Source organism: Gordionus sp. m RMFG-2023, chromosome 1 (assembly GCF_954871325.1).
Source record: "Gordionus sp. m RMFG-2023 chromosome 1, tfGorSpeb1-WG-v2, whole genome shotgun sequence".
NCBI classification, from domain to species: Eukaryota; Metazoa; Nematomorpha; class Gordioida; order Chordodea; family Parachordodidae; genus Gordionus; species Gordionus sp. m RMFG-2023.
The window spans coordinates 20445966-20467989 of NC_088775.1; the positions used below are offsets into that span (position 1 = coordinate 20445966).

The 22024-nt window shown below is 29.6% G+C and overlaps 1 protein-coding gene and 1 long non-coding RNA gene across 4 annotated transcripts; both read left to right on the plus strand.

The window, feature by feature from the left end:
- Positions 1–9221: 9221 nt before the first annotated feature.
- LOC135922076 (uncharacterized) lies at positions 9222–11751 on the plus strand. Of its 3 annotated transcripts, none has more exons than XR_010570719.1 (7): positions 9222–9316; positions 9360–9606; positions 10664–10750; positions 10966–11030; positions 11072–11241; positions 11317–11583; positions 11649–11751. XR_010570719.1 is itself a non-coding variant. In XM_065456496.1 (5 exons), exons 2-5 carry the CDS (start codon positions 9472–9474, stop codon positions 11136–11138), a joined length of 354 nt encoding a protein of 117 aa, XP_065312568.1. In that variant the 5' UTR covers positions 9222–9316; positions 9360–9471; the 3' UTR covers positions 11139–11292. The 3 variants fall into 3 exon arrangements, 1 of the variants encoding a protein (XP_065312568.1); XR_010570720.1 differs by lacking the exon at positions 9222–9316 and having other exon boundaries at positions 9345–9372; positions 9414–9606; XM_065456496.1 differs by lacking the exons at positions 11317–11583; positions 11649–11751 and having other exon boundaries at positions 11072–11292.
- Positions 11752–13871: 2120 nt separating this feature from the next.
- On the plus strand, positions 13872–15040 carry LOC135922380 (uncharacterized). Its single transcript, XR_010570869.1, has 3 exons — positions 13872–14258; positions 14583–14792; positions 14963–15040. It is a non-coding gene; the product is annotated as an uncharacterized LOC135922380 (long non-coding RNA).
- Positions 15041–22024: the final 6984 nt, after the last annotated feature.

Genomic DNA, 22024 nt, shown 5'->3' on the forward strand with positions numbered 1-22024 from the left:
CGATTTCCCTCTGCATCTACCCTTCCCGGGAATATACTAATTCGAATTGTTATATTCTCCCAATACATACATTCATGGATGGCTGCCATTCTGAGTCCTATTATAAAAGAAAGGAAAGGTATAATAAAAAAAAATATATAATGTACTTTTAACTACTTCTTGAATACAAAAACAAATTTCTTTACAACTAAATTTTATTAATAATTTATTTTTTTGAATGAATTTAAAATATAAAATTTTGGATAATCCTCCTTTTATTCTTTCCAATAATCTTCTTCAAAACATGTTTATTCCCCTTTTTTTTTACTGTCATCACCCTTCTATTCCCTCTCCAACAAGATACAATCTTGTACCAATTTTATTCATTTCCATGATTTATTAACTTGACAATTCAATACAAACTATTATTTGGGCACCACCACATAACATTTTTTTTCATACCATAAGTTATCTGATTTATGACGTTTTATGAGCCAATAATGCTATTATTTCTCTTCAAAAAAAAATGAGGGAAACATAAGAATTTTATAAATCGTATAAACAAAAAATACTATATGATTGGAACAATTAAACTGCTCTTTAAGATACATATTATCCCAACATGGGATTTTAAACAATTTTATATATTATATCAATGAATCTATAATTAATTTGGGTATATTAAGAATTTTTAAACAATGTTAAACATTATATACTAATTTCGATATATTAAAAAAAACGTTACATATATATATTACACTGATTATTACAAATATATTTCCTTTCAATCCCATATTATTCTCATGGGATTTCCAACAATTTTATATGTAATATCCATGAATCTATGATTAACTTGGATATACTAATTTCGATATTTTTTAAAAAAAAACGTTACATATATATATATATATTTATTTCATGGTATTGTTGCATAGACACATATATTTCCTTTTAATTTCATATAATATGCCATATAATATCATTTTGCTCCAAACACCTGATCGTAATCTTTTTTGCTTCACACACCTGATCGTAATTTTTTTTGCTTCAAACACCTGATCGCAGTGGCGTAGCTAGGAATTTTTCTTAGAGGGGGTCCATACATAAAAAATTCTGGGGGCTTCGCCCCCAGACCCCCTTTAACGGGCCTTCGGCCCTTTTGCCCGACCTTCGGCCGGGTTTATCTTAAAAATCATAACCACATCTTCGACAATATATAATAAATATATTTTTTAAATGCATGAATAATATGTTATTCTTTATAATAATACTACCCATAATAATTTCAATAGTAATATAATATCCTTCCACAAAATCCAGAAAAATATAAATATTAATGGTATTTATTTGATATAAAGCACTTTTAAGTCTTTTGAACGTATAATCTAAAAAAAAAAATTTGCTCTGGGAGGGGTCCAAACCCGAAAACCACCCCCGTAGCTACGCCACTGCCTGATCGTAATCTTCCTGGCTCCAGTCCCCTTTATAGTTGGTCCCGATGCCTTATTCCTTCTCTTTCTTCAGAGAATTTTACTCGACTTAATTTATTTCCAATGTTTTCTACGATCACCCCTGACTCCCACCTTCTTGTACCTCCATATATTCTTCCCACACGGTTTTTTTTGTGTTTTCATGTTAGTTTTTTTCTTCTCTTTATATAGCAGGTTTAATTGTAATTAATGGGGGGCGTGTTGTGAATATTTTTTTTTGTTTTTATAGCAAGTCATTTTGAATATTTTTGTTGTCAATATTTTAATCAATATTATTTTTTTTGTCTATATTATTTCTTTTAATCAATATTATTTGTTTTTATCAATATTTTTTTATTATTATTTATGTGGGTTATAAAAACCCTGAAAAAAAAAAGAAATATGATTATTATATTTTTTTTATTCTATTTTTTTGTGGAAATAAAGTAAATACCAAATTGATACATTAATAAATTGATACATTAATATATCAATATCTAAAAAATTTCGAAACATATAAAAATATATAAAAATACCACCTAAGTCTGTTTACCATTAACTTAGTCTTAATGGGCATTACCTTTAAACTACTTAGTTATCTTGTACTGCGCACTTTATCCTTTCTTGTTACCCCAGCAATCATCCTCAGCATTCTCATCTCCATGGTTTGTAGACTTCTCTCGTCTGATTCTTGGGTTGGCCATGTTTCCGAACTATATAGAATAGTTGGTTGTATTATGGAACTGTAAATTTTTCCCTTTAATTTGTGTGGGATTCTTTTATCAAATAGCACTCCAGATAAAGATCTCCACTTTAGTCACCCTTGATTAATCTTACTCTTTATCTCTTTTTCTATTGTGCCGTTTGTTTGTATAGTGGAGCCCAAATATTTGCAGCTTTCAATTGCCGATATCTGCCATTCATTTATATCAATACTCTCTATTTCATCTCCTCCTATCACCATATACTTCGTCTTTTCTCTATTTACTTTTAATCCGTGCGTTTCTAGGATATTTATCCAACTCACTAGTCTTTCTTTCATTTTATCCTTAGATTCGTCAAATATCACAATATCATCTGCAAATATCATATTCCACGGGACTGTTTGAGGTATAGACTGTGCTAATACATCTATTACTGTAATGAAGAGAAGTGGGCTGAGAGCCGACCCTTGATGAACTCCTTCGGCTATTGTGAAGCCTGCTGAAGTACCTGTTGTGCTACGGACCATTGTTGTATGGCCCATATACATATCCTGTATTATTCTTATATATTTTTCGGGAACATTTTTGTGGCGTGGCGCCCACCAGATAAGTTTTCTTGGGATTCTATCAAAGGCCTTTTCTAGATCGAGAAAGACCATGTGTAGCTTTTTGTTCTTTTCCCTGTATTTTTCACTCTTGCCTAATTGCGTGGATAGCATCGGTTGTTGATCTTCCAGGCATAAAGCCAAACTGAGTCTCTCCTATTTCGATTATATCTCTTAATCTTTTTTCTATTATTTTTTCGTGTGGTTTTAGACAGTGTGACATTAGTTTTATGCCCCTGTAATTTTGACAATTATGTGGATCCCCTTTATTTTTGAAGATAGGAACTAGATAGCTCTGCCTCCATTTTTGGGGAACCTCTTCATTTCCAAGTATTTTATTGTATAGATTTGTGAGGAGATGTATTCCATCATCTCCTAGTGCTTTAAGGCTTTCTATTGGAATATCGTCTGGACCCCTAGCTTTGTTGTTTTTCATATGCTTGAGGCATGTGATTATTTCTTGTTGTGTTATAGGTTGTACAAGATTTTGACATGGGGAGTGTTCGTCTAGATGCAGTATGTGCGGATTAAAGTTTAGAAGCTCCTGAAAATATTCTCTCCATCTACTCATTATTTCTTTTTCCTTTATTATCAATTTCCCATCTTTATTTTTGATTACTTTCGGAGCTCCGTTTATATCCCTAGAGTTCTTTTCTCGCTGCTTGGCTAATCTGTATATTTTATTTTGCCCTTCTTTGGTATGAAGATCTTATTACATGTCATCGTATGCCATAGATTTGGCTCTAGCCACCGCCTTTGTAGCTAATCTCTTGGATTTTTTGTATCTTGTCTTGTCATCTGCGTTTTTGGATTTGTACCATATTTTATAAAGGGTTTTCTTCTCCTGTATAGTGGTTTGTACCTCTTCATTCCACCACCATAGTTCTTTGTATGATTTGTTGCCTCCTCTTGTCAAGCCTAGTGTCGATTTGGCAGTGTCTATTAATCTGGATGAAAGGTCTGTCCACATTTTTTCACTGACTTGTGAGGAATCTATTGTTTCAATGTTTGCATTGATTGCAAAGGCCTCTGTCATTGTTTTTAATTTGCCCCATTTGATTGGTTCCAGTTTTATCTTGTTTTGAGTGGATTTATTTGAGATGTGTAAATCCATGACTAGCAGCTTGTGTTGTGCGGCGTTATCTTCTCTTGGGATGACTTTGCAGTCTATTGCATCTTTTAATCTTCTGCGAGAGATTAGTATGTAATCTATCTGTGTTTTCCTTGTACCACTTTCGTATGTTATTAAATGACTATCCTTTTTCCTATAGTAGGTGTTGGTTAAGGCAAGGTCGAAGGCTTGCGCAAATTTCAGTATATGCTCTCCTTCATCATTTCTTTCTCTATATCCAAAACCACCATGATGCCTTTTGTAGCTATCTCTTGCTTTCCCCACATGCGTATTTAAGTCACCACCAATTATGACCAGGTCATCCTTAGGGATTTCCATTACAGCTTCATCGAGGATAGCTCTAAAGATCATCTTTCTCTTCTAATTATGGTATTATATTTAAATTTTCGTGCTTATACTTACATTCATTATATTTTTAAAGTAGCCGCTATTAGCTATAGCTACCAAAATTTAACAACTCTGGTTAATAGATAGCGATCAATTAGGATCACAACATTCCACCTCTTAAAAAATAAACTCCGTTCAAGTTCTTCTTGGACGTGAATCTTTTATTCAAAATATAATCTTGATATCGTGTGGGTAATGTTCTATTTCGACTAGGCCTCGTAACGTTGGCTGTACAATCTTTTTCTTGGTCAATAACATTTCTCCTTTTGTAAAATGTAACCGTTGGTAAAGTGTTTGGGTCATGAATGAATATTTCGTCAGTGGTAAATCTTTTTTAAGTTGGTCTAAGTGCCTCCTTAATATACCAGTTTTCGTGTGAATTTGATATAGCATGTTACTTTCTTTTTTAACTATAACGCCTTCATCCCATTTATTTAATCCTAAATTTATACCAAATTTTTTCTCCAATATTTATAGTTCTATTTTTTGGTAAAGCTGTGAGCAAAATGTTGTCGTTGTCTTTCTTATATTTTAATAAATCCCAATTAGTTCTCATATCATGATTGAACATAAGTTTTCTTGATGGGATGCCAGTCGTACTGTTTGGCATGTTTCTGTAGTTGAACAAAAAATTTTCCAAAGCGATATCTATATCCATGTTGTTTTGTTCCATGCACCTTTTCTTATGTGATTTAAAAGTTCTTACCATCCTTTCAACTTGCCCATTTGACATTGATGGTGGGCTGAAGTCTGAAAGTGATGCATATCATGGTCTCTAAAAAATTTTTGAACAGTTGATTTGTAAAGTTTGAGCCATTATCAGAAACTATTTGTTCTGGAATACCAAATAAGCTAATTGTTTTCATCAATTCTTTTATTGTAAATTCCGAGGTTATTGATTTCACCAGCGTGATTATAGGAAACCTACTGTATGCATCTACTATAAGCAACCAGTACTTGTTAAAAAATGGCCCAGCGTAGTCTATGTGTATTCTTTCGAATGGTTTCGTCGTTAACATCTAAGGATGCTGTGTATTAATGGGATTATCGGCCCAAATGTTACATGATTTGCATTCTTTTACTTCGTTATCAATATCATTGTTAATTCCAGGCCACCAAAGGTATTCTTTAGCTAAATGTTTAGTTTTGCCAGCACCCAAGTGTCCTTCGTGTAAATGTTGTAGTATTGATTTTCTTAAAACTTTCGGTATGATGATTTTATTTTCTTTAATTAGACAATTTCCAATAATACATAATTCCGTCACCATATTGTTATATGTTTTATTTTTTATCGTGTCACCGTTTCTAATGTCGTTCATTATTTCCATTAATTCTCTGTCGTTAGAAGTTTATTTTTCGATCATTTTAAAGTTAATTGGTACGTCCCATAAATCATTATTTTCTTTTATATCATCCACAATGTGTATTTCTTCTTCTGAAGGTGTTAATGGCAATCTGGACAAACAATTTGGCACCATATTGTGTTTACCCGCTCTATGTCGTATTTCAAAGTGGTAAGCTCCCACTGCAATGTTCCATTTCTTCAACCTCATCGACATAGATGAATTTCCTTTTAATCCCTTGGAAAAAATATAGATCAAAGGCTTGTGATCGGTGATGATTGTAAATTTTGTTCTGATTAGATATTCTTGAAATCTTTTCATCGCAAAAATAGTCGCCAACGCCTCGCGTTCAATGTTAGTGTAATTTCTTTCGGATTTTAGTAAGGATCTTGAGGCAAAAGCTATCGGCTTTTCTCTGCCGTCCCCTTCTATGTGAAATAAAATAGCTCCCAAACCGCGTTTAGACGCATCCGCGACTATACCTATGGGTAAATCAAGATTGAAAAAGTTCAATGTGAGAGGTTGACTGATTAAAGTTTTTAATCTTTTATAGCATTCTTGATGTTCGGTATCCCAAGACCATTTATCTTTGTTAATTATTTTATATAGTGGATCTGCCAGATAGGCGGGGTTCCTTTAGAGGGTGGAATGTTGAATATGGATCTATATATATATACTGGTTGTTGTATAGTGCAAATTGTTATATGTTGCATTCATTTAATTAACACAACTGTTAACTTAATGATATAATTTTCTTTATACTAAATTGATATTAACCTCACTCAATAGTTTTATATAAATTATTTAATAGATATAAATTTATATTGTAAACTATATAAAGAAAAAATTTATTGTATTTTTTCAGTCAAAATAAATTTAATAAAAAAAAAATTATAAATTATCTTTTAAATCTTGTATACTCCCTGCCAACCTTAACATGGTGGCAGCGGAATTTGTATGTACAGATGTACATATCATATTTTTTTAAAAATACATATAAAATTTATATATAATCTTTTATTTAAAAAATATATATAATAATACACTGGCAAATGAACACAATTCGTTACGTAATTTAACACTCAATATATTTGCCAATTGTGATAGTTTTCCTAAGGCCTTTTCAGAAATACCTTTACTATTTATTTCATCAAAATGCCTTGGCTGCAAATATTGTACATTCAAAATAAGTTACTATTCGAAAAAAACTATAATTTGATCAATTATAGGACGAAATATTTCGACCCTATAAAGGTCAATCGATTCTTAAGGACGTTTATCTTGGCCTTCGTCACTATATATTCTCTTCGCTCGTCATATTCGATCTTTTTACACAGCATTTTGTACTCAGATACTCTCCGGGAGCTATGAATATGAAAATGTTTCATTTAAATTAGAAGCCATTTTTATTGTTTTATTTTGAATTGATGTAATAGTTAGCGATGAATTGATACAGAAGATTTAGCATCTTCTATCATTTTCCATGCTAATAATATATTTAAATTTTTAGTTTGAAGATATAATGACATCAACATAAATTCTCGATCAAAGACTTCTTATGAGGTTATTGCCTCAAATGATTTATTATCTATTATAAATTGAAATGTACCTATCCTTATTGGGAGCAAGCTCTCTTTACGATATGTCCATCTAAGGGCTATTGCACGTGCCCACCACTTTGTCTCACCTATTTTTTGCAGCCTTCTCAACTTACTTTAGCCAGATGAATTATTCTGTTTTACCCAAGCATCCATCCTTTTATATGATTTACCAAAGAAGTTGCTAGTCGGTTCAATAATCCAAATAAAATTTTGGCTTCAATATTATCACATGAATCACATAAACAGAGGTTTAATATGTGACTCTACCACCAAATATAAAAAACTACCTGGAACCTCTAGTCTAATAAGAGCATGCAACCCAACAAATTCACCCCACATATTTGCAGCACCATCAAATGATTATCCTATTATATTTCTCATTTGAATTCCATGTTTTAAAGGCATTCACTCAAGATTTCAAAAAATCCTTTTCTAGAAGAGTTTGTAACTTTTGTAAGTGCGAAAAGCCTTTCTGTTATTTTGCCATTATATATGTATTGTAGGTAAATGGTTGCTTGCTCATAAACGCTAATGTCTTGAGTAATATCCATTTGCAAACAAAACCGTTTGTTTAAAATCTCCTTTTTTATTAAATTCCTAATTTGATCAGGAACAACATCAATAACTTTTTAACAGTTGTTTTTGACAACAAGGATATGAGTGAACCTTTCTCTTCGATTATGATTTGTCAAAGAGTTTAAGCTTTACTTTTCTACTTTTTCTCTTTAAAATAGCTTTCTCTAAATGATTTCTGAATATTTAATCATTCTTTGATATAATACGAATCATTTACAGTAAATTTCCATGATTCAAATTTTTATTTTTAAAGTGTTTAAGTGTTTAAGTAGCATTTGATCCTTTGCACAGTAAGTTTTTTGCCTAAAAACTTTATTATCTCCGATATTTGTTTTATTAAGTGGACATTTTATAAATTTGTCGATTTTTTCCATTTAATATTTTAACACTAATTCAATTTTCAAATGACTTGTTTTTTGATGCTCTGAGGTAGGTCTCGTGCATCAATATGAACTCTTGAATTTCATGTATTTTAATTACTAAATTCAGATGTCGAAAATTTATTGAGCTTGTTGTGAAAGTGTTTTCGCATATTGCAAATGCCAGGCAGATTGAGCAGTACTCAGTTTTGACTTTATTTCATATTAGAATATAAAAAGAAATATTGGAAAATCAAATTGATCAAAATTTTATTTTATTAAAATTATTAGACCTGGGTTTTATTTAATTTCAATGAATTATGAACAAGAAATACAATCATAAATGTTGGCTATATTATTTCTACAATATTAATCAAAACTTAGCTTTCACTCTACCAAACTCAAATGGAAGCGTTTTCGCTTCATTTGAAAAAAAACAAAAAAAGAGCACGTGGTAATGATGTATAGCATCAAGCGACTTTTTTGATATTTTTTGCATTAAAATATAGTAAACGACATAATTCTCAAGGAATGTGATATTCAAATAATATAGATATCATTAAAAATAAATAAATAATAAGAGAAAATAATGTAAACATAAAAATATCTTTTTTTTCTAATCGACCTTTTTTTTGATATTTTCCTTTCTCGCGGCCTCGTTGGCAAAATGCCAACCTGGTCCTATGAGTGTCTACATGGCCGGGAGGGGGGGGGGTAGAAGACAAATGCCTCCAAAATATATTGCCATTTTAGGGGGGAGGTATCTTTTTTTTTGGGGGGGGGCAGGGTTGATGGGGGCAGGCATTAATTTTTGGGGGATATTTTTGATTTCAATTATAATCTTTTAAAATCTATTAATTGATACGATTATGATGGTTATCGTTGATTTTCTGACAAATGTCAATTAAAGTAAAGATATTTGTCAATTAATAAATAATATAAACTTTCTTTGTGAATCATTTTCATTTTCCATTTTATTAATAATATTTACAAGTTAAAACATATCCTATTTGGTAATTTTCTTAGAGATTAACATATTTATATTATGTTTTTTAATAAATTTCTAGATTTTTTTAGCAATTTATTTACCAGTATAGAGGTAATTTTTATAAAAAAATATACCAGAAGGCAAAGAATAATAAAAAATATAATATGTAAAAAGTAATATTCTAATAATTATTACATTCTAGATGCCAAGTAGCAGAACCTTATTTAAAGTGAAATATGAATATATTAATTGTAAAACTTCTAAAATAAGAAGTAACAAGATACATTAACATTATAAACATAAATATCCTCATGTCAAGCCAGCTGATATGAAATTTACAAAGATAGCCATCAAAAGATATAATAATAATTGGGTATCCTCAAATTGTGAAATTCCATATAATATCACAAATGGAGTTGAAACCCAGTTGCAAAAAAAGACAATAACATCTTACTTCCGAAAAGTAATATTTTTTATTTATTATTGTAACTAAAGACAATAAATATAATTGAAAATATACCTTAAATTTGTGAATTAATAGAAACTGATTCTTCATTTAGAATTTTACCAGAATACTTTAAATATTAATATTAAAGTAGGCAGGATATGGAGAAAATAAATTATAATTTTTATTATTAAATATTTTTTTTAAACTGTTTATCACACCATTTTTATATCTATATATACTTTATAAAGTTCAATTTAACAATATGTTTAATAGGTTAATAATAATAATTTAAAACCAAAGTATTAAAAAAACTTATTAAGTTAATATAATGTAGTAAAAATAAAAGTAAGGAATGTAAATTTCAAGGTATTTTTAAATTTAAATCCTTTCATTTAATTGAAATAAGATTTCAAAGTTCTTACTTTTACTTTTTTTATATAAATTTATCCTTAAAATATGAATTGGATTCAACTATTTTCAAAATTTTATCTGTGGGAATTTCATCCCCTTTATTTACATTATGTGTTATATTTAGTATGTTTATATTATTATCATTGTTTTATTTAGCTACTAGAATTTCTTTAAATAATATACTTTCATCATGAACTTCACAATTTTATTTATACTAATTTTTCTATTTATAAGATTACTATTGTTTTTACAGTCACTATAATATTCTTTTATGATTTCTTCATGTGATCGCATAGGTTTTATATTAATCTGCATCTATCATGCCTATGAATCTTTCAAGTATATTTTCAAAATGTTTTAACATGATCTTCCTAACAAAGACATTTTATTACTGTTTATGATTAACGCGTTAAAAATTTGAAAATTCCCTTAGTATTCTACATTCACTTGTGCTGTACCTATCACTTGTATTGTCTTGCCATTGTAACCTGATAACTTTATGTTGAACTTCATAATATTTTTAATGCCTATTTTCTCAATCATGTATTCTTGTAGGATTAAATCTCATTGTATTGATCTTATTTAAATAAGGCGCTTGGTGTCTAGGATTATGAGCCATGGTTTCTATTGTCATTTAAACTACTCTTTATTTATTAATTAGCAAACCTCCGTTATTGAAGATTTCCAAATTGTATTATCTTCTCATCCAATCCCCAGTTCCAGTGAGGCGCTTACTTTGCATGATGAAGTATTTTAAATACGAATTATATAATAACTTTTGAAGGGGATAAATTATGATTATGAGGATATTCAAATATTTCCAACATTTATTAAAAACTTAATAATAATGTAGTTAAGAATAAAATTACCATTTGGCTAAAATTATATTTAAAAAAATATAGTTTTTCATAAGTTAACAAATTATAACAACTATTTATGTATAATAAATCTCCGTTATTGAAGATTCACAAATTGTATTATCTCCTCATTCAATCCCCAGTTCCAGTGAGGCGCTTACTTTGGATGAGGTATTTAATTTAAATAAAATTTATATAATAACTTTTGAAAGGAATAAATTACGAGGATATTCAAAATCCAAGTCTTATTCAGCTATACAAAAAGAAGGAACCAAATGACCCATTTCACTTCATATTATTTAGGATGACAAATATTCTGATTAATTTCATAATTGCTGTAGGCCCATGTCAGCCATGTAGAAATAAATTTCAATATCCTGAGGTTTAAATAATATATAATTTTCATTAATTTTTACCCATCCATTAATTCTATACCAGTATTTATTTTTTTAAACAGGAGCATAACCTAATATAGAAAGGTTAATATAGATGATTCCTTCAACCCCAGAAATTAGCTATCGTCTTTTGTCTATATTTTATTATGTTTGGTGGCCCTAAGTCTAACACTTTTTGGACTCAACTTGGAGTAAATAACTGGAAAAACATTAAGCTTGACTTAGAGAGATACGAATCATCTTCTATTCATAAGGATCGATATGCAAACATGACTTGTCTTGCAAATAAGCGCATTCAAGATGCTATCAAATAAGCTTTATATAATCATGTAAAATCGTAATATAGTTCATAATATTATCGATGCCATTATGTACCTTATAAAATGTAATATAGGCTTTGGTTCTAATTCGAATGAAGGTAATTTTATGTGCTCTAAATTAATGGCAAAACGGTTCCAACTTTACGTGCATACATGAATAATAACGAAAAATTGCGGAGAAAATAATCAGTTAAAATTTCGAGACCTTATATAAATTTGCTGTCATATGGCCACGTGAAAAAAATAACTGAAATTATTAAGATAAAAATAACAAAAAGCATTATTCAAAAAATTAAAGAGAATCGTGCCTATAGCATTATATTAGATGGAACATATGATGTGTCTAAAAAGAATGCATAGCTTTGCTTGTACGGTATATAGAAGATGATTTGCATCCACATCCTGTAGTAAGGATCATACATGTTTTTACAACATCAGAAACCACTGGGGAGAATATAAAGAAACATATTTTTAACTATACAAAGGAATGCAGGCTTTAATATTGAAAGAGGCTCCAAAAGCCATCTATATTTGGTTAGGCTAAATTTAGTAGTTGCTCATGTTTGTGGATGCAAAATTGAAATGAAAAAGGCAATGGGAATATTAGATGAGTTATATAATTTTATGAATGGAGTTAGACCTCAAGATGTGCTTGTTAAATATCAAATGAGAAAGTCCAAGAAATCTCTTAAAAGAATTAATAACACAACAAGGTAAATAAAATATTTTTAATGAAACTTATATATTTTCAGAAATTGGTCATCATCTTACAAATCTGAAGAATTTTTTTTAGATGTTTATGAACATATTTTAGTTAGTTGAATTAAAAGATTCTAATGACCCAAGCACCTCTTCCATTGCCGATAGATTATTATCAAGAATTAAAGATGAAAATTTCATATTAAGTCTATTTATTTTGAAAGAAATGTTGAAATGCACACATGAGGCTTGTATTGAAATGCAGGCAGTTGGTAATGATTTGGCTATGGTAACCAAATTAATACAACATACAAAAAATAAATTACAAAGACTAAAAGGTTAATATTAGTTACTATTTCTATAAATATTTTAAAATATAGCTAATGGAGACAATATTTTTTTAAAATTACATTCTTTATCTAATAGTTTTTTGAAAAAGAATAATGTAATAACTGATTTGTATAATATGAAATCAATATTAATATTGAATCAAACAGAATTCAATAATTATGTTGAACAAAAAAAAAACAAGTTGAATAAATTAAAAAAATTTTTAATTATTATTTATTGTTATAGATATAGAACGGAAATATTTTTGTCTAAATGCAATAATTAACCACTTAAATGATCGATTTAATTATGATTAAATTTTTTATCATAAATATCCATTTTTACTCCCGCTGGAATTATGGATAATGAAAAAATAGAAGGATGGCAAATATCCGAAATTTGTCATACTTATCCCCCCCCCCCCCGAAAATCATGGCTACGCCTATGGGATGATAGAAATTGGATGCCTAAAACATTGTTGATGAATATAATGATTTTCGCTCTTTATATTTGGAGTCTCAATCAATCATTTTTTGCGAAGATCTTTGAAAGTTAAAAAGAATGACACTAGTTATATATTGATGAAAGTAATTTATTGATATTTTATTTGCAATTGTATATAATTAAAGGTATTGCAAACGATCAAACTACCGAAGAAAATATCATAATTGAGATCATGATCAAAATAAAAAAATGGATAAAATATTCTTTTATATTACCATACCGACTTTTAAATCAATTAAATTCTTATTTTAATTTAAATTTATTATATAAATATTTATTAACCCTTCCTACAACTTCATGTTCAGCTGAAAGAGCTATGAGGTAAAAATAAACAAAACTCGAATGCGGAAATGAAATTTCGGACCCATTTTTAGAAAATTTACTGTTAATATCCAGCGAAATTAATGTTTTTGAAAATTTTACATTTGATGATATTATAACACAATTTGCATTAACATCAGTGGCGTAGCCAGAATTGAAATGGGGGGGGGGGGTTAAAATTTTTTTTTAAAATTTGTCAATTTTGTGTTTATTGGTGTCTAACTATAGTAACATGACTAAGATCATATTATAATAATATAGCAATTTTATAATTTGAATTTATAAAGAGAGGTCTACTTTTCTCTGAGATTTGACTAATTCATCTTGAATCAAATTTTTATCTAGAATAATCTCCTTATAAATATTTAATATTGCGAATTCATTTAAACTGCTTTCACCGGTGCTATTTCTTAAATAGGTTTATAACCTTTTCAAAGTTGAAAAAAATCTTTCATTAGTGCAAAAAGCAATGTTTTGATATTAGGCAGGGAATCTAAAGTGCAATTATACATGGAAAGGGTCTGCAAAGCATATTTTGGTCTCAAAGAGTACTCTATTCTGTCAAAATTTTTATACCAAAATTCGACATCACAAAGTAATTTATCATACGATCCTGATAATTCATAAAACTCTGAGATCTTCTTAATATCCTCTCGCATTTCAAGTGTATTTAGACTCAACCGGCAAAAGAAAATAAAAGCTGTTTAAAATAAAATTGTGACTAATAAATCTTTCATTTAATTGAAATAAAAATGTATCAATAAGGGGAGAATCCTCAATCGTAGATGCATCAATATTTAAGCGATTGGACTATCTAGAAACTACTATAGGTTTAAAAATTTTAATCCCAAACATATTAGCAATCACCTTTAATTTCTCATTATATATACCAAATTAAATGATTTTTCTTTTATTTAAAAATTATAAAAAATTAATTAAAATTTTTAAAACTATCTAATTAGTTTAACATTATAAATTTTATTAAATTTATAAATATCTAATTTAACTATGCGAGAAAAAATTTACAATATATTTTTATTGTTATTTAATATTTTACATATAATTTTTAATATATATAATATAATGCTTTTTTAAAAAAATTAATTTTTTAAAATGGTTTTTGAATTTTTTATCCTTTTTTATATGTATTTCAGTAACAGGCTGGTATGAAGGCAAAATGGGGGAAAATTCGTTTTTTAAAAGAATCAGTTCCTTTTCTAGGATTTGCAATAGATGAAAATGGCATCCACACAGAGAAGGAAAAAATAGATGCTATTCGAAGGATACCAACACCTAAGAATATACACCAATTGAGATATTTTTAGGACTTGAACGTTATTTGCACATTCGATTTCATCATTATGGTAATATAAAATCAGTAATGTATCTTTTTCACAGCGAATATATACGCTTTTTAAAAAATGTAAATTTAATTAAACATTTTATAATTTCAATGCAAAAACTATAATTCATTTTATTCTAGTATTTTATATAATAGCTCTATTTACAATACATGTTTTTAATTAATTAAAAGGTAATATAGGTATTTGGAATCAAGCTAAATATACCTCTTAAAAATTACTCGTCATATTTTTTTACAATATTTTAGATCTTTTTTATAGAAATATTAATATGTTATCTCATTTAATACACTTATATATATTTTATGAAAATAAAGTGAATATCAATCAAATTATGAAAAGGTTGCATTATTTAAATATAAGTTGATTATCACCAACAAATTTTTTAAATTTTTTTTCCCTAAATAGGCTTGAAAGATTGTAAATAGAATTATGTTGTAAGATTATAAATGGTGGCTTATTATAAGATTTTTTAAATAAAATTACTATACCATAGTGTTGTAAACGAACGCGTTCAATTGAACGCGTTCGTAAGTTCGTTTTTTTGAAAAAAATGATGAACGGCGTTCCTTTTATTCTTGACGAACTTTGAACCTGAACGCGTTCCTTTTTTATGACCGTTCAATTTTAAAAATATTTTTTTTATTTATTTGAAAAATTTAATATTTCCGAATTTTTTAAAAAAATGTTTTATTTATATTTTTTAATCGGCTGTGTATTTCCTTTTCACATTTCATTTTTTTTAACACATAGTTTATTAATTTGAATATTATTGTTTATATTTTAATTTAATAGATTAGCATAAGCATGGATATTATTATTTATTACTCATAACCTGATTTGAAAATCCAAAATCAGATGAATTATCATTACTATGGCCAAATATGATAAATGTTTTACATTAACATCCTATATTGAAGGAACTAATCCAATGCTTACCAAGTGTAAAATGTGGCAAGTATGTCAAAATCTTCAGGTTCCAATTTAAAACGACATTTGATTTTAATATTAATTATTTGATTTTATATGATATAACTAAGTTAAATCATTAAATTTGAAGAAATAATGCATTTGGGATATTTGACCCCAACAATAACGATAGTTATTTTAAAATTAAAAAAATTAGTGGCCTCAAATATGGTCAACCATTGATAGACGCCGTGTTAAATGGGATTAATAAAAGGTATTAAACCTATCACTCTCAAATAATTACATACATTTTATTTTTTTAAAGATTTAAACATATATATAAGGATCAATATGTTCTTTCTGCAATTATACATCCAGCATCCAAACTTCAATGGCCAAGATTAAACTTCCACAGAACGAACCTATTAAAATAAACTTATAGCGTTATTGAAAAAAATGCTTTGTAAACCCTAGAGAACTGTTAATTTCGAGATATCCTTTTTTTTTGTCGGGAGTAGAGAACATATGTTTTTAATTAATTCTCCACGTTAAAAGAGCTGTTTATTAAGTATAATACCGCAATCCCCTCATCTGCCCCTGTAGAGCGCGTTTTTAGACTAATGCCGTATTAACTGCTAAGTGTTCTTATCTATCAGATAAATATTTTGAAAACAAATTGTTATTAAAATTAAATAAGAAAAATTTTTTATAAATAAAAATATCTTTTTATTCGCTATATTATATTTTATTTCTAATTATATTATCAAAATAATTATTTTTAAACATGGCTAAAATATGTATTAAAAAATATAAGTTTATTTATATTAAATTAAATTTAAAAAAAATTTATCATAAAATTTTCAACGGTTTTATGAAGGTGAACGCGTTCCTTTTTTGAACATGAACTTGAACGTGAACGCGTTCGTTATGTTTGCATAAGGATAAATTGTTCTTATTATTTTATGGAAGGCATTGCAAACAAGGTACGAGTAAAACAAACTTTTATTGAAAAATTTACATATCTGTTTTTTACAAAAATATATTACACTTTATATACATTTTCAGTAATCAGTTTTTGTAACTATTCACAAAATATAATGATATAAAAATAAGGTTTTTAGTATGTTATATAAGAAAAGACAATTTTAAACTCTTTAACATATTAAAATAGAAAAGACAATTTTTAAAAGGTATTTTGAATATCATATAATATAAAAACCTTCAAAAAATATAAATATAATATGATATTTAGATTAGTTATATTCAACATCTCCCCCTTTTTCTAAGTGACTCTTCCTCCATTTGTTATCTCCTTCATAGCTCCATTATTCATTTGTCGATCTGCCTCGAAGTTTGTGCCTTGTATCATCGCTCGTCCAACATTGTTTGTTGATCCGTTGTTTGCATTTGACCTTTCCATTTAGCTTTTAAAATTTTATATATATTTTTTTTTACAAAATTTTATTTATTTATAACAATCATTTTCTATGTCGTAGGTCATATTCTCGCTTTTGAACTTGACTTTAATTTTTGAATTTTGAACTTGACTTTGAATTTTCCAATTTTGTTGCACTTAAACTTGTTTTTGTTGAACTTGAACTTGTTCACTTCTTCCCCCTCTAAAATTTTTTTTATTTGTTTGTAGTAGAATTTTTATTGCATGCATGGGGACTCCGAAGAGGAGGGCTGCTTCGGTGAATGAAACCACATGTTATCATATCCCTAAAAGGATAACGATGAAGCTATTGGACCTGTACATACAGAGGGTTCGCGGCGTGGGATCTTAGGCTGATGAGATATGGTAGGGCATCGATAATGACTTCCGCTTTTCAGAAGGTGAGGTAGGTGCTCACTACCAGTTTGAGCGAGCTGTTTTTCATCGTAGGGAGAAGAGCCTCGACATGCCGGTGATAGTGTAAGCGCAGTAATTGACGACAAGTGCCCGAGCTGCGAGCAGTCGACCTACTTCCAGATGTTGATATGAGTGTTTGCGAAAGATTACTAGGCAACTGGAGAGTAGTCATCTGGTGTTGTTGTTGGCATATACAGTTTTTGATTCCAAGTTTATGGGGGCTCCGAGGTAGGTAATGAATGATGTTGGGTCGAGAACTGACCTGTTGAGCGAGATGGTAAGTCCCCAACCTTCTAAGGTGCATCTGAGAGGATCTGGTAGATCATTTGACACCAAACTCGGTGTTCCCATAGATTAGGGTCGAGATATTAGTTGTAGCAGGCTTTCCTGACGGTAGTGGCGTAGGTATCTAAAATGTGCTATGTAGGCAATAATAGCTAAAGGAAGCGCCCATAGATAGGATTTTGTAGCGGTAATTGCCGCCTTGAAAGACTCCAAAAATACGCTGGACTTTTATTGCAAGGGGGATGAAGAAAAAGGCTGACTTGAACTGAATCTTGTTAGCGGATCTAGATTTTTCTAATTTTGATGACATAAGGAGGATCGATTTTAGTTTAAACGGATAGTGCTGGAAATTCTTAGACACCTCGAAGAAGTCGCAATCACTCTCGCCGTTAGATTTGGGGATTACCTATATTGGGCAGCAAATCTAGCTAAGAGATATTGGATAATCGGACAGCAACTCTCGTAAGGTTTGCGGGCGCGGACGTGGCAAAAATACCTACATCCATTTGTGGTAATGCGTAGATGATCCAGTTTGAGTCTGAATTCCCTCCTGGCTATGGCTTTGGTGGACGGAGACATCAAGGGTCCTATTTAGAGCTCGGTCTCGCCGATAAGGGAAGGACCACCTTCGAAGATCGCGTCTATAGGAACGTCGGTTGCCATCGTTTCGAATAATGCCCTGAAAATACCATTAATCGGAGGGATGGCCACTGACCTCACGTGGGGCACACCAACTGGAGAGCAAGCTTTCTAGACACTCCACGATAGGCGAGACTTACTTTTCCATATTGGAACGTGGAGAAGACCTGGAAGCTGTGAACAGGTTGTCAATCCTCCATTCCCGAATTCCTGAATCCTCTGTCAATAGCAAAACTATATCGAATGAGGATTAAGGCCAGCGACTGGCAAAGGCGGCTCGGCTGAGATGATTGACTGCTGCTGCTTCCCGTGCCTTCGGATTCTTCATCGCCAATTGGCTTACCTTAGGCACCTGGCGCGTCAGCTCCCTAAGATAAGAATTTAGGGAACTTCGCTGTTCTGCTCTTCCAGTTCGGAGGTCCATTCCCCGGGATCTGAATATCTCCATAATCCAGAATTGAGACATTTGTCAAGATTTGTGGCCTTGAAAAGGGAAGAAGAAACTGAGGGAAGTAAGTTAGAAGTAGGGAAGGGAGGAAAAGAGGAAAGAGGAAGAAGAAGGAATTATATCGTTTTCTCCCGGACGGGGCTTACTTCCTCTTCTTGCCCCTGGTGGAAGTCGCTTCATTCTTGGGACGACGATAAAAGGAAGCGGCCTGACTTGGTCGTCTCGTGTCTAGAGAAACCCGGTCGGGGACAACTTTAATCTCCTCTGCATCCATTTATCTTTCTTGAAAGGACATAATGTATAGCCATAGTAATGATGTGTACCCTATCGATTAAGGGTTAGCAAATGCGTATGTATCGGGGCTCATGCACTTGACAAGCCTCTCGATGTGTTTGATTTCGTGACGGTTACGGTTGTTAGCCGGGGTCTAAACATGCCTTCCCTAGCAATTTTATTTTAATTTTTACTTCCCTTTCTAAATTTTGATGAGGGGCCCCCTTCGTCAAAAATTTAATATTGTTTCAAAGTGTTAACTTTAAATCCCTTCTCCTTTTATTATCATAAAAATTAAAAATTTTATATAGCCAAAAATGTTCTTCAAATTTTTTTATAGCCACATATAAGATAGTGAGGCAAAGTTTTATTTTTCAATATTTATATGTCGCCGCCGTTATTGCCTTATTTAAAGTATAAATTGTTCAATACCAACAAGTAGTGGATAACAGGTTATGTGTCCACTTTAAACAGACTAAACAAGTTTTTATACATGTAATTTTTATAAATAAATAAACACGATTTCTTAAAAAAATGGTACCGAGTTGAAAGCGTTAATATCATATATTTTATTATTATGAGTGCTATTTAATTTGGTGTTACAACTGATTAAATTTGATAATTTTTTTTAGAAAGTCAAATGGATGAATATATGGTGTTGAATATTATGAAATAATGTTTATGGTTAAAGAAATGATTTGAAAGTTATATATTTATAATTTAATAGATAAAAAATATCTTTTTATTAGCTAGAAAAATGTCTTATGTGATGCAAAATACGAATTCTGCGTATTATAATTTTTAAAGTATATATTATATCGATCTAGTTGCTGTAATAATGGTAAACCTGATGAGTATCGAATACCCCATTGCTGTCTAGGTCAGTGACCTGCAAAATAGAAAACAAGCTTAAAATTATTTTTTTATAAGATATATTTAAAATCTTTATTTAAATTGTTATTAAGCGTTAAATATGGTTCTATTTACATTTTTGCACTTAAGGGTATTGTATAGTCTATTTTAAAATCCCTCTTTGTTTATATTTAATTCCATTAAAATTAAAATATATGACTTTTGTGTATTCTTGACAGGGGTTTTTCATACTTTTGGACTCCTTAGTAAGGTATTCATTAATCATTATTTGGATAGTTAGGTTCCGGAGATCGTCTTGAATCCTGAGGCAGATTAGAATTCCGAAAAGTATGAAGGAATTGGTTTTATTTTAAATTATATAGACAAAACTAACACAACACTTCTTTTCAAAAGCGTTCTATTTGCGCTTTTTATTTTCCCTATAAAAGGGACTAATTTATATGTTTACGATAATATATATTTTTAGTTTGAAATTTTTTTAACTTGATAAAATTTAAATGAGGTTTTTTTTGTTAAATAATTGTCCGTTTAATATTAATTACTTTGCGTTAAAACTAACATATACGGTCACAAGGACTGAGTGTCTCCTACAATACTGCCCGTAAATGAAGCCCCGTTACTTTATTAAGATTATTTATAATTATCATCAAGATAAAATTCTGAAACTGAAGAATATTATTAATCACTGATATTTTAATTCAGAAATATTTATAATTGTTTGCAAGGTTTTCTGTTAAACCAAATTTTGTGATCTAAAATAAGAGTTATGTTGGCTAGAGAGAAAGAGTTTTTTCTTAAATATTTGATAAATATCTTTTATTTAAATTAAATTGAATCTATATAATATTTTAGAAAAATTAATAATTATTGTTATATTTTAATTATTTGATAAAGGGATGATAACCATTGAAATTATTAGCAAATACCACTATCCCCGATGATAAGAAGTTTGAATAAATGATCATAATCCCGTGACATTTAAATTGTTATAAGATGTTTTTAAACATTTTCAATAAGCATTGTAAATATAATCCAACCGCAAGCGTACGTTAATCTTTTCGACTTGTGCTAAACCATGACCGATCAGAAATTTTATTATAATATTCATTATAATAATTAGACATAATTCGATAGGGTGTTGTGGGGACTGGATATAATAATTAAATAAAATAAAATCTATCAAACATAAAGGCCATTATTTATTTTTTTCAATATTCATTTCCTCAAGACTATCTTCCAGATGCAACTATATAATAAATACTTATCATCGCCCCTCTTTATATTTGCAGAAATATTGAAATTTTGTTTTATAAGATGTTTTTAAACATTTTCAATAAGCATTGTAAATATAATCCAACCGCAAGCGTACGTTAATCTTTTCGGCTTGTGTTAAACCATGACCGATCAGAAATTTATTTTAATATTCATTATAATAATAATTAGACATAATTCGATAGGGTGTTGTGGGGGGGGGGGGGGTTAAATTTTTTAAAGAACTGGATATAATAATTAAATAAAATAAAATCTATCAAACAAATTTATAAAGGCCATTATTTATTTTTTTCAATATTCATTTCTTTAAGACTTTCCAGGTGCAACTATATAATAAATCCTTATCATCGCCCCTCTTTATATTTGCAGAAATATTGAAATTTTGTTTGGTTAATTCCGTAGAATTTCTATTAAATCTACAACCAGAAGGATTAACTAGTTTGATTTGCTAACTTTGACAGTGATTATATATGAATTGAAGCTATATCCAGCCAAAATCTCGGTCTTCATCTATTTTCTGAATATTTTAGATAACAATTGGTCTTTGTAGTTGCAATATGGTCTCTCATTTCATATGTTCTCTGCAACCTCAGAGTTGAAGAAAATAGGCACGACCCATTACACTGCCGATTCTCTAAAGGCCGCCATCCTAGATTTAGCGCAATCAGCAATATAATATTTATA

Excerpts from the sequence above, each read along its gene's own strand:
- LOC135922076 (XM_065456496.1), top strand. The coding sequence starts at position 9,472 with ATGAAATTTACAAAGATAGCCATCAAAAGATATAATAATAATTGGGTA. Across the intron at positions 10,751-10,965 it reads CGCTTACTTTGCATGATGAA|ATTCACAAATTGTATTATCT; the intron begins GTATTTTAAATA and ends CCGTTATTGAAG. Across the intron at positions 11,031-11,071 it reads AGGCGCTTACTTTGGATGAG|GAATAAATTACGAGGATATT; the intron begins GTATTTAATTTA and ends AACTTTTGAAAG.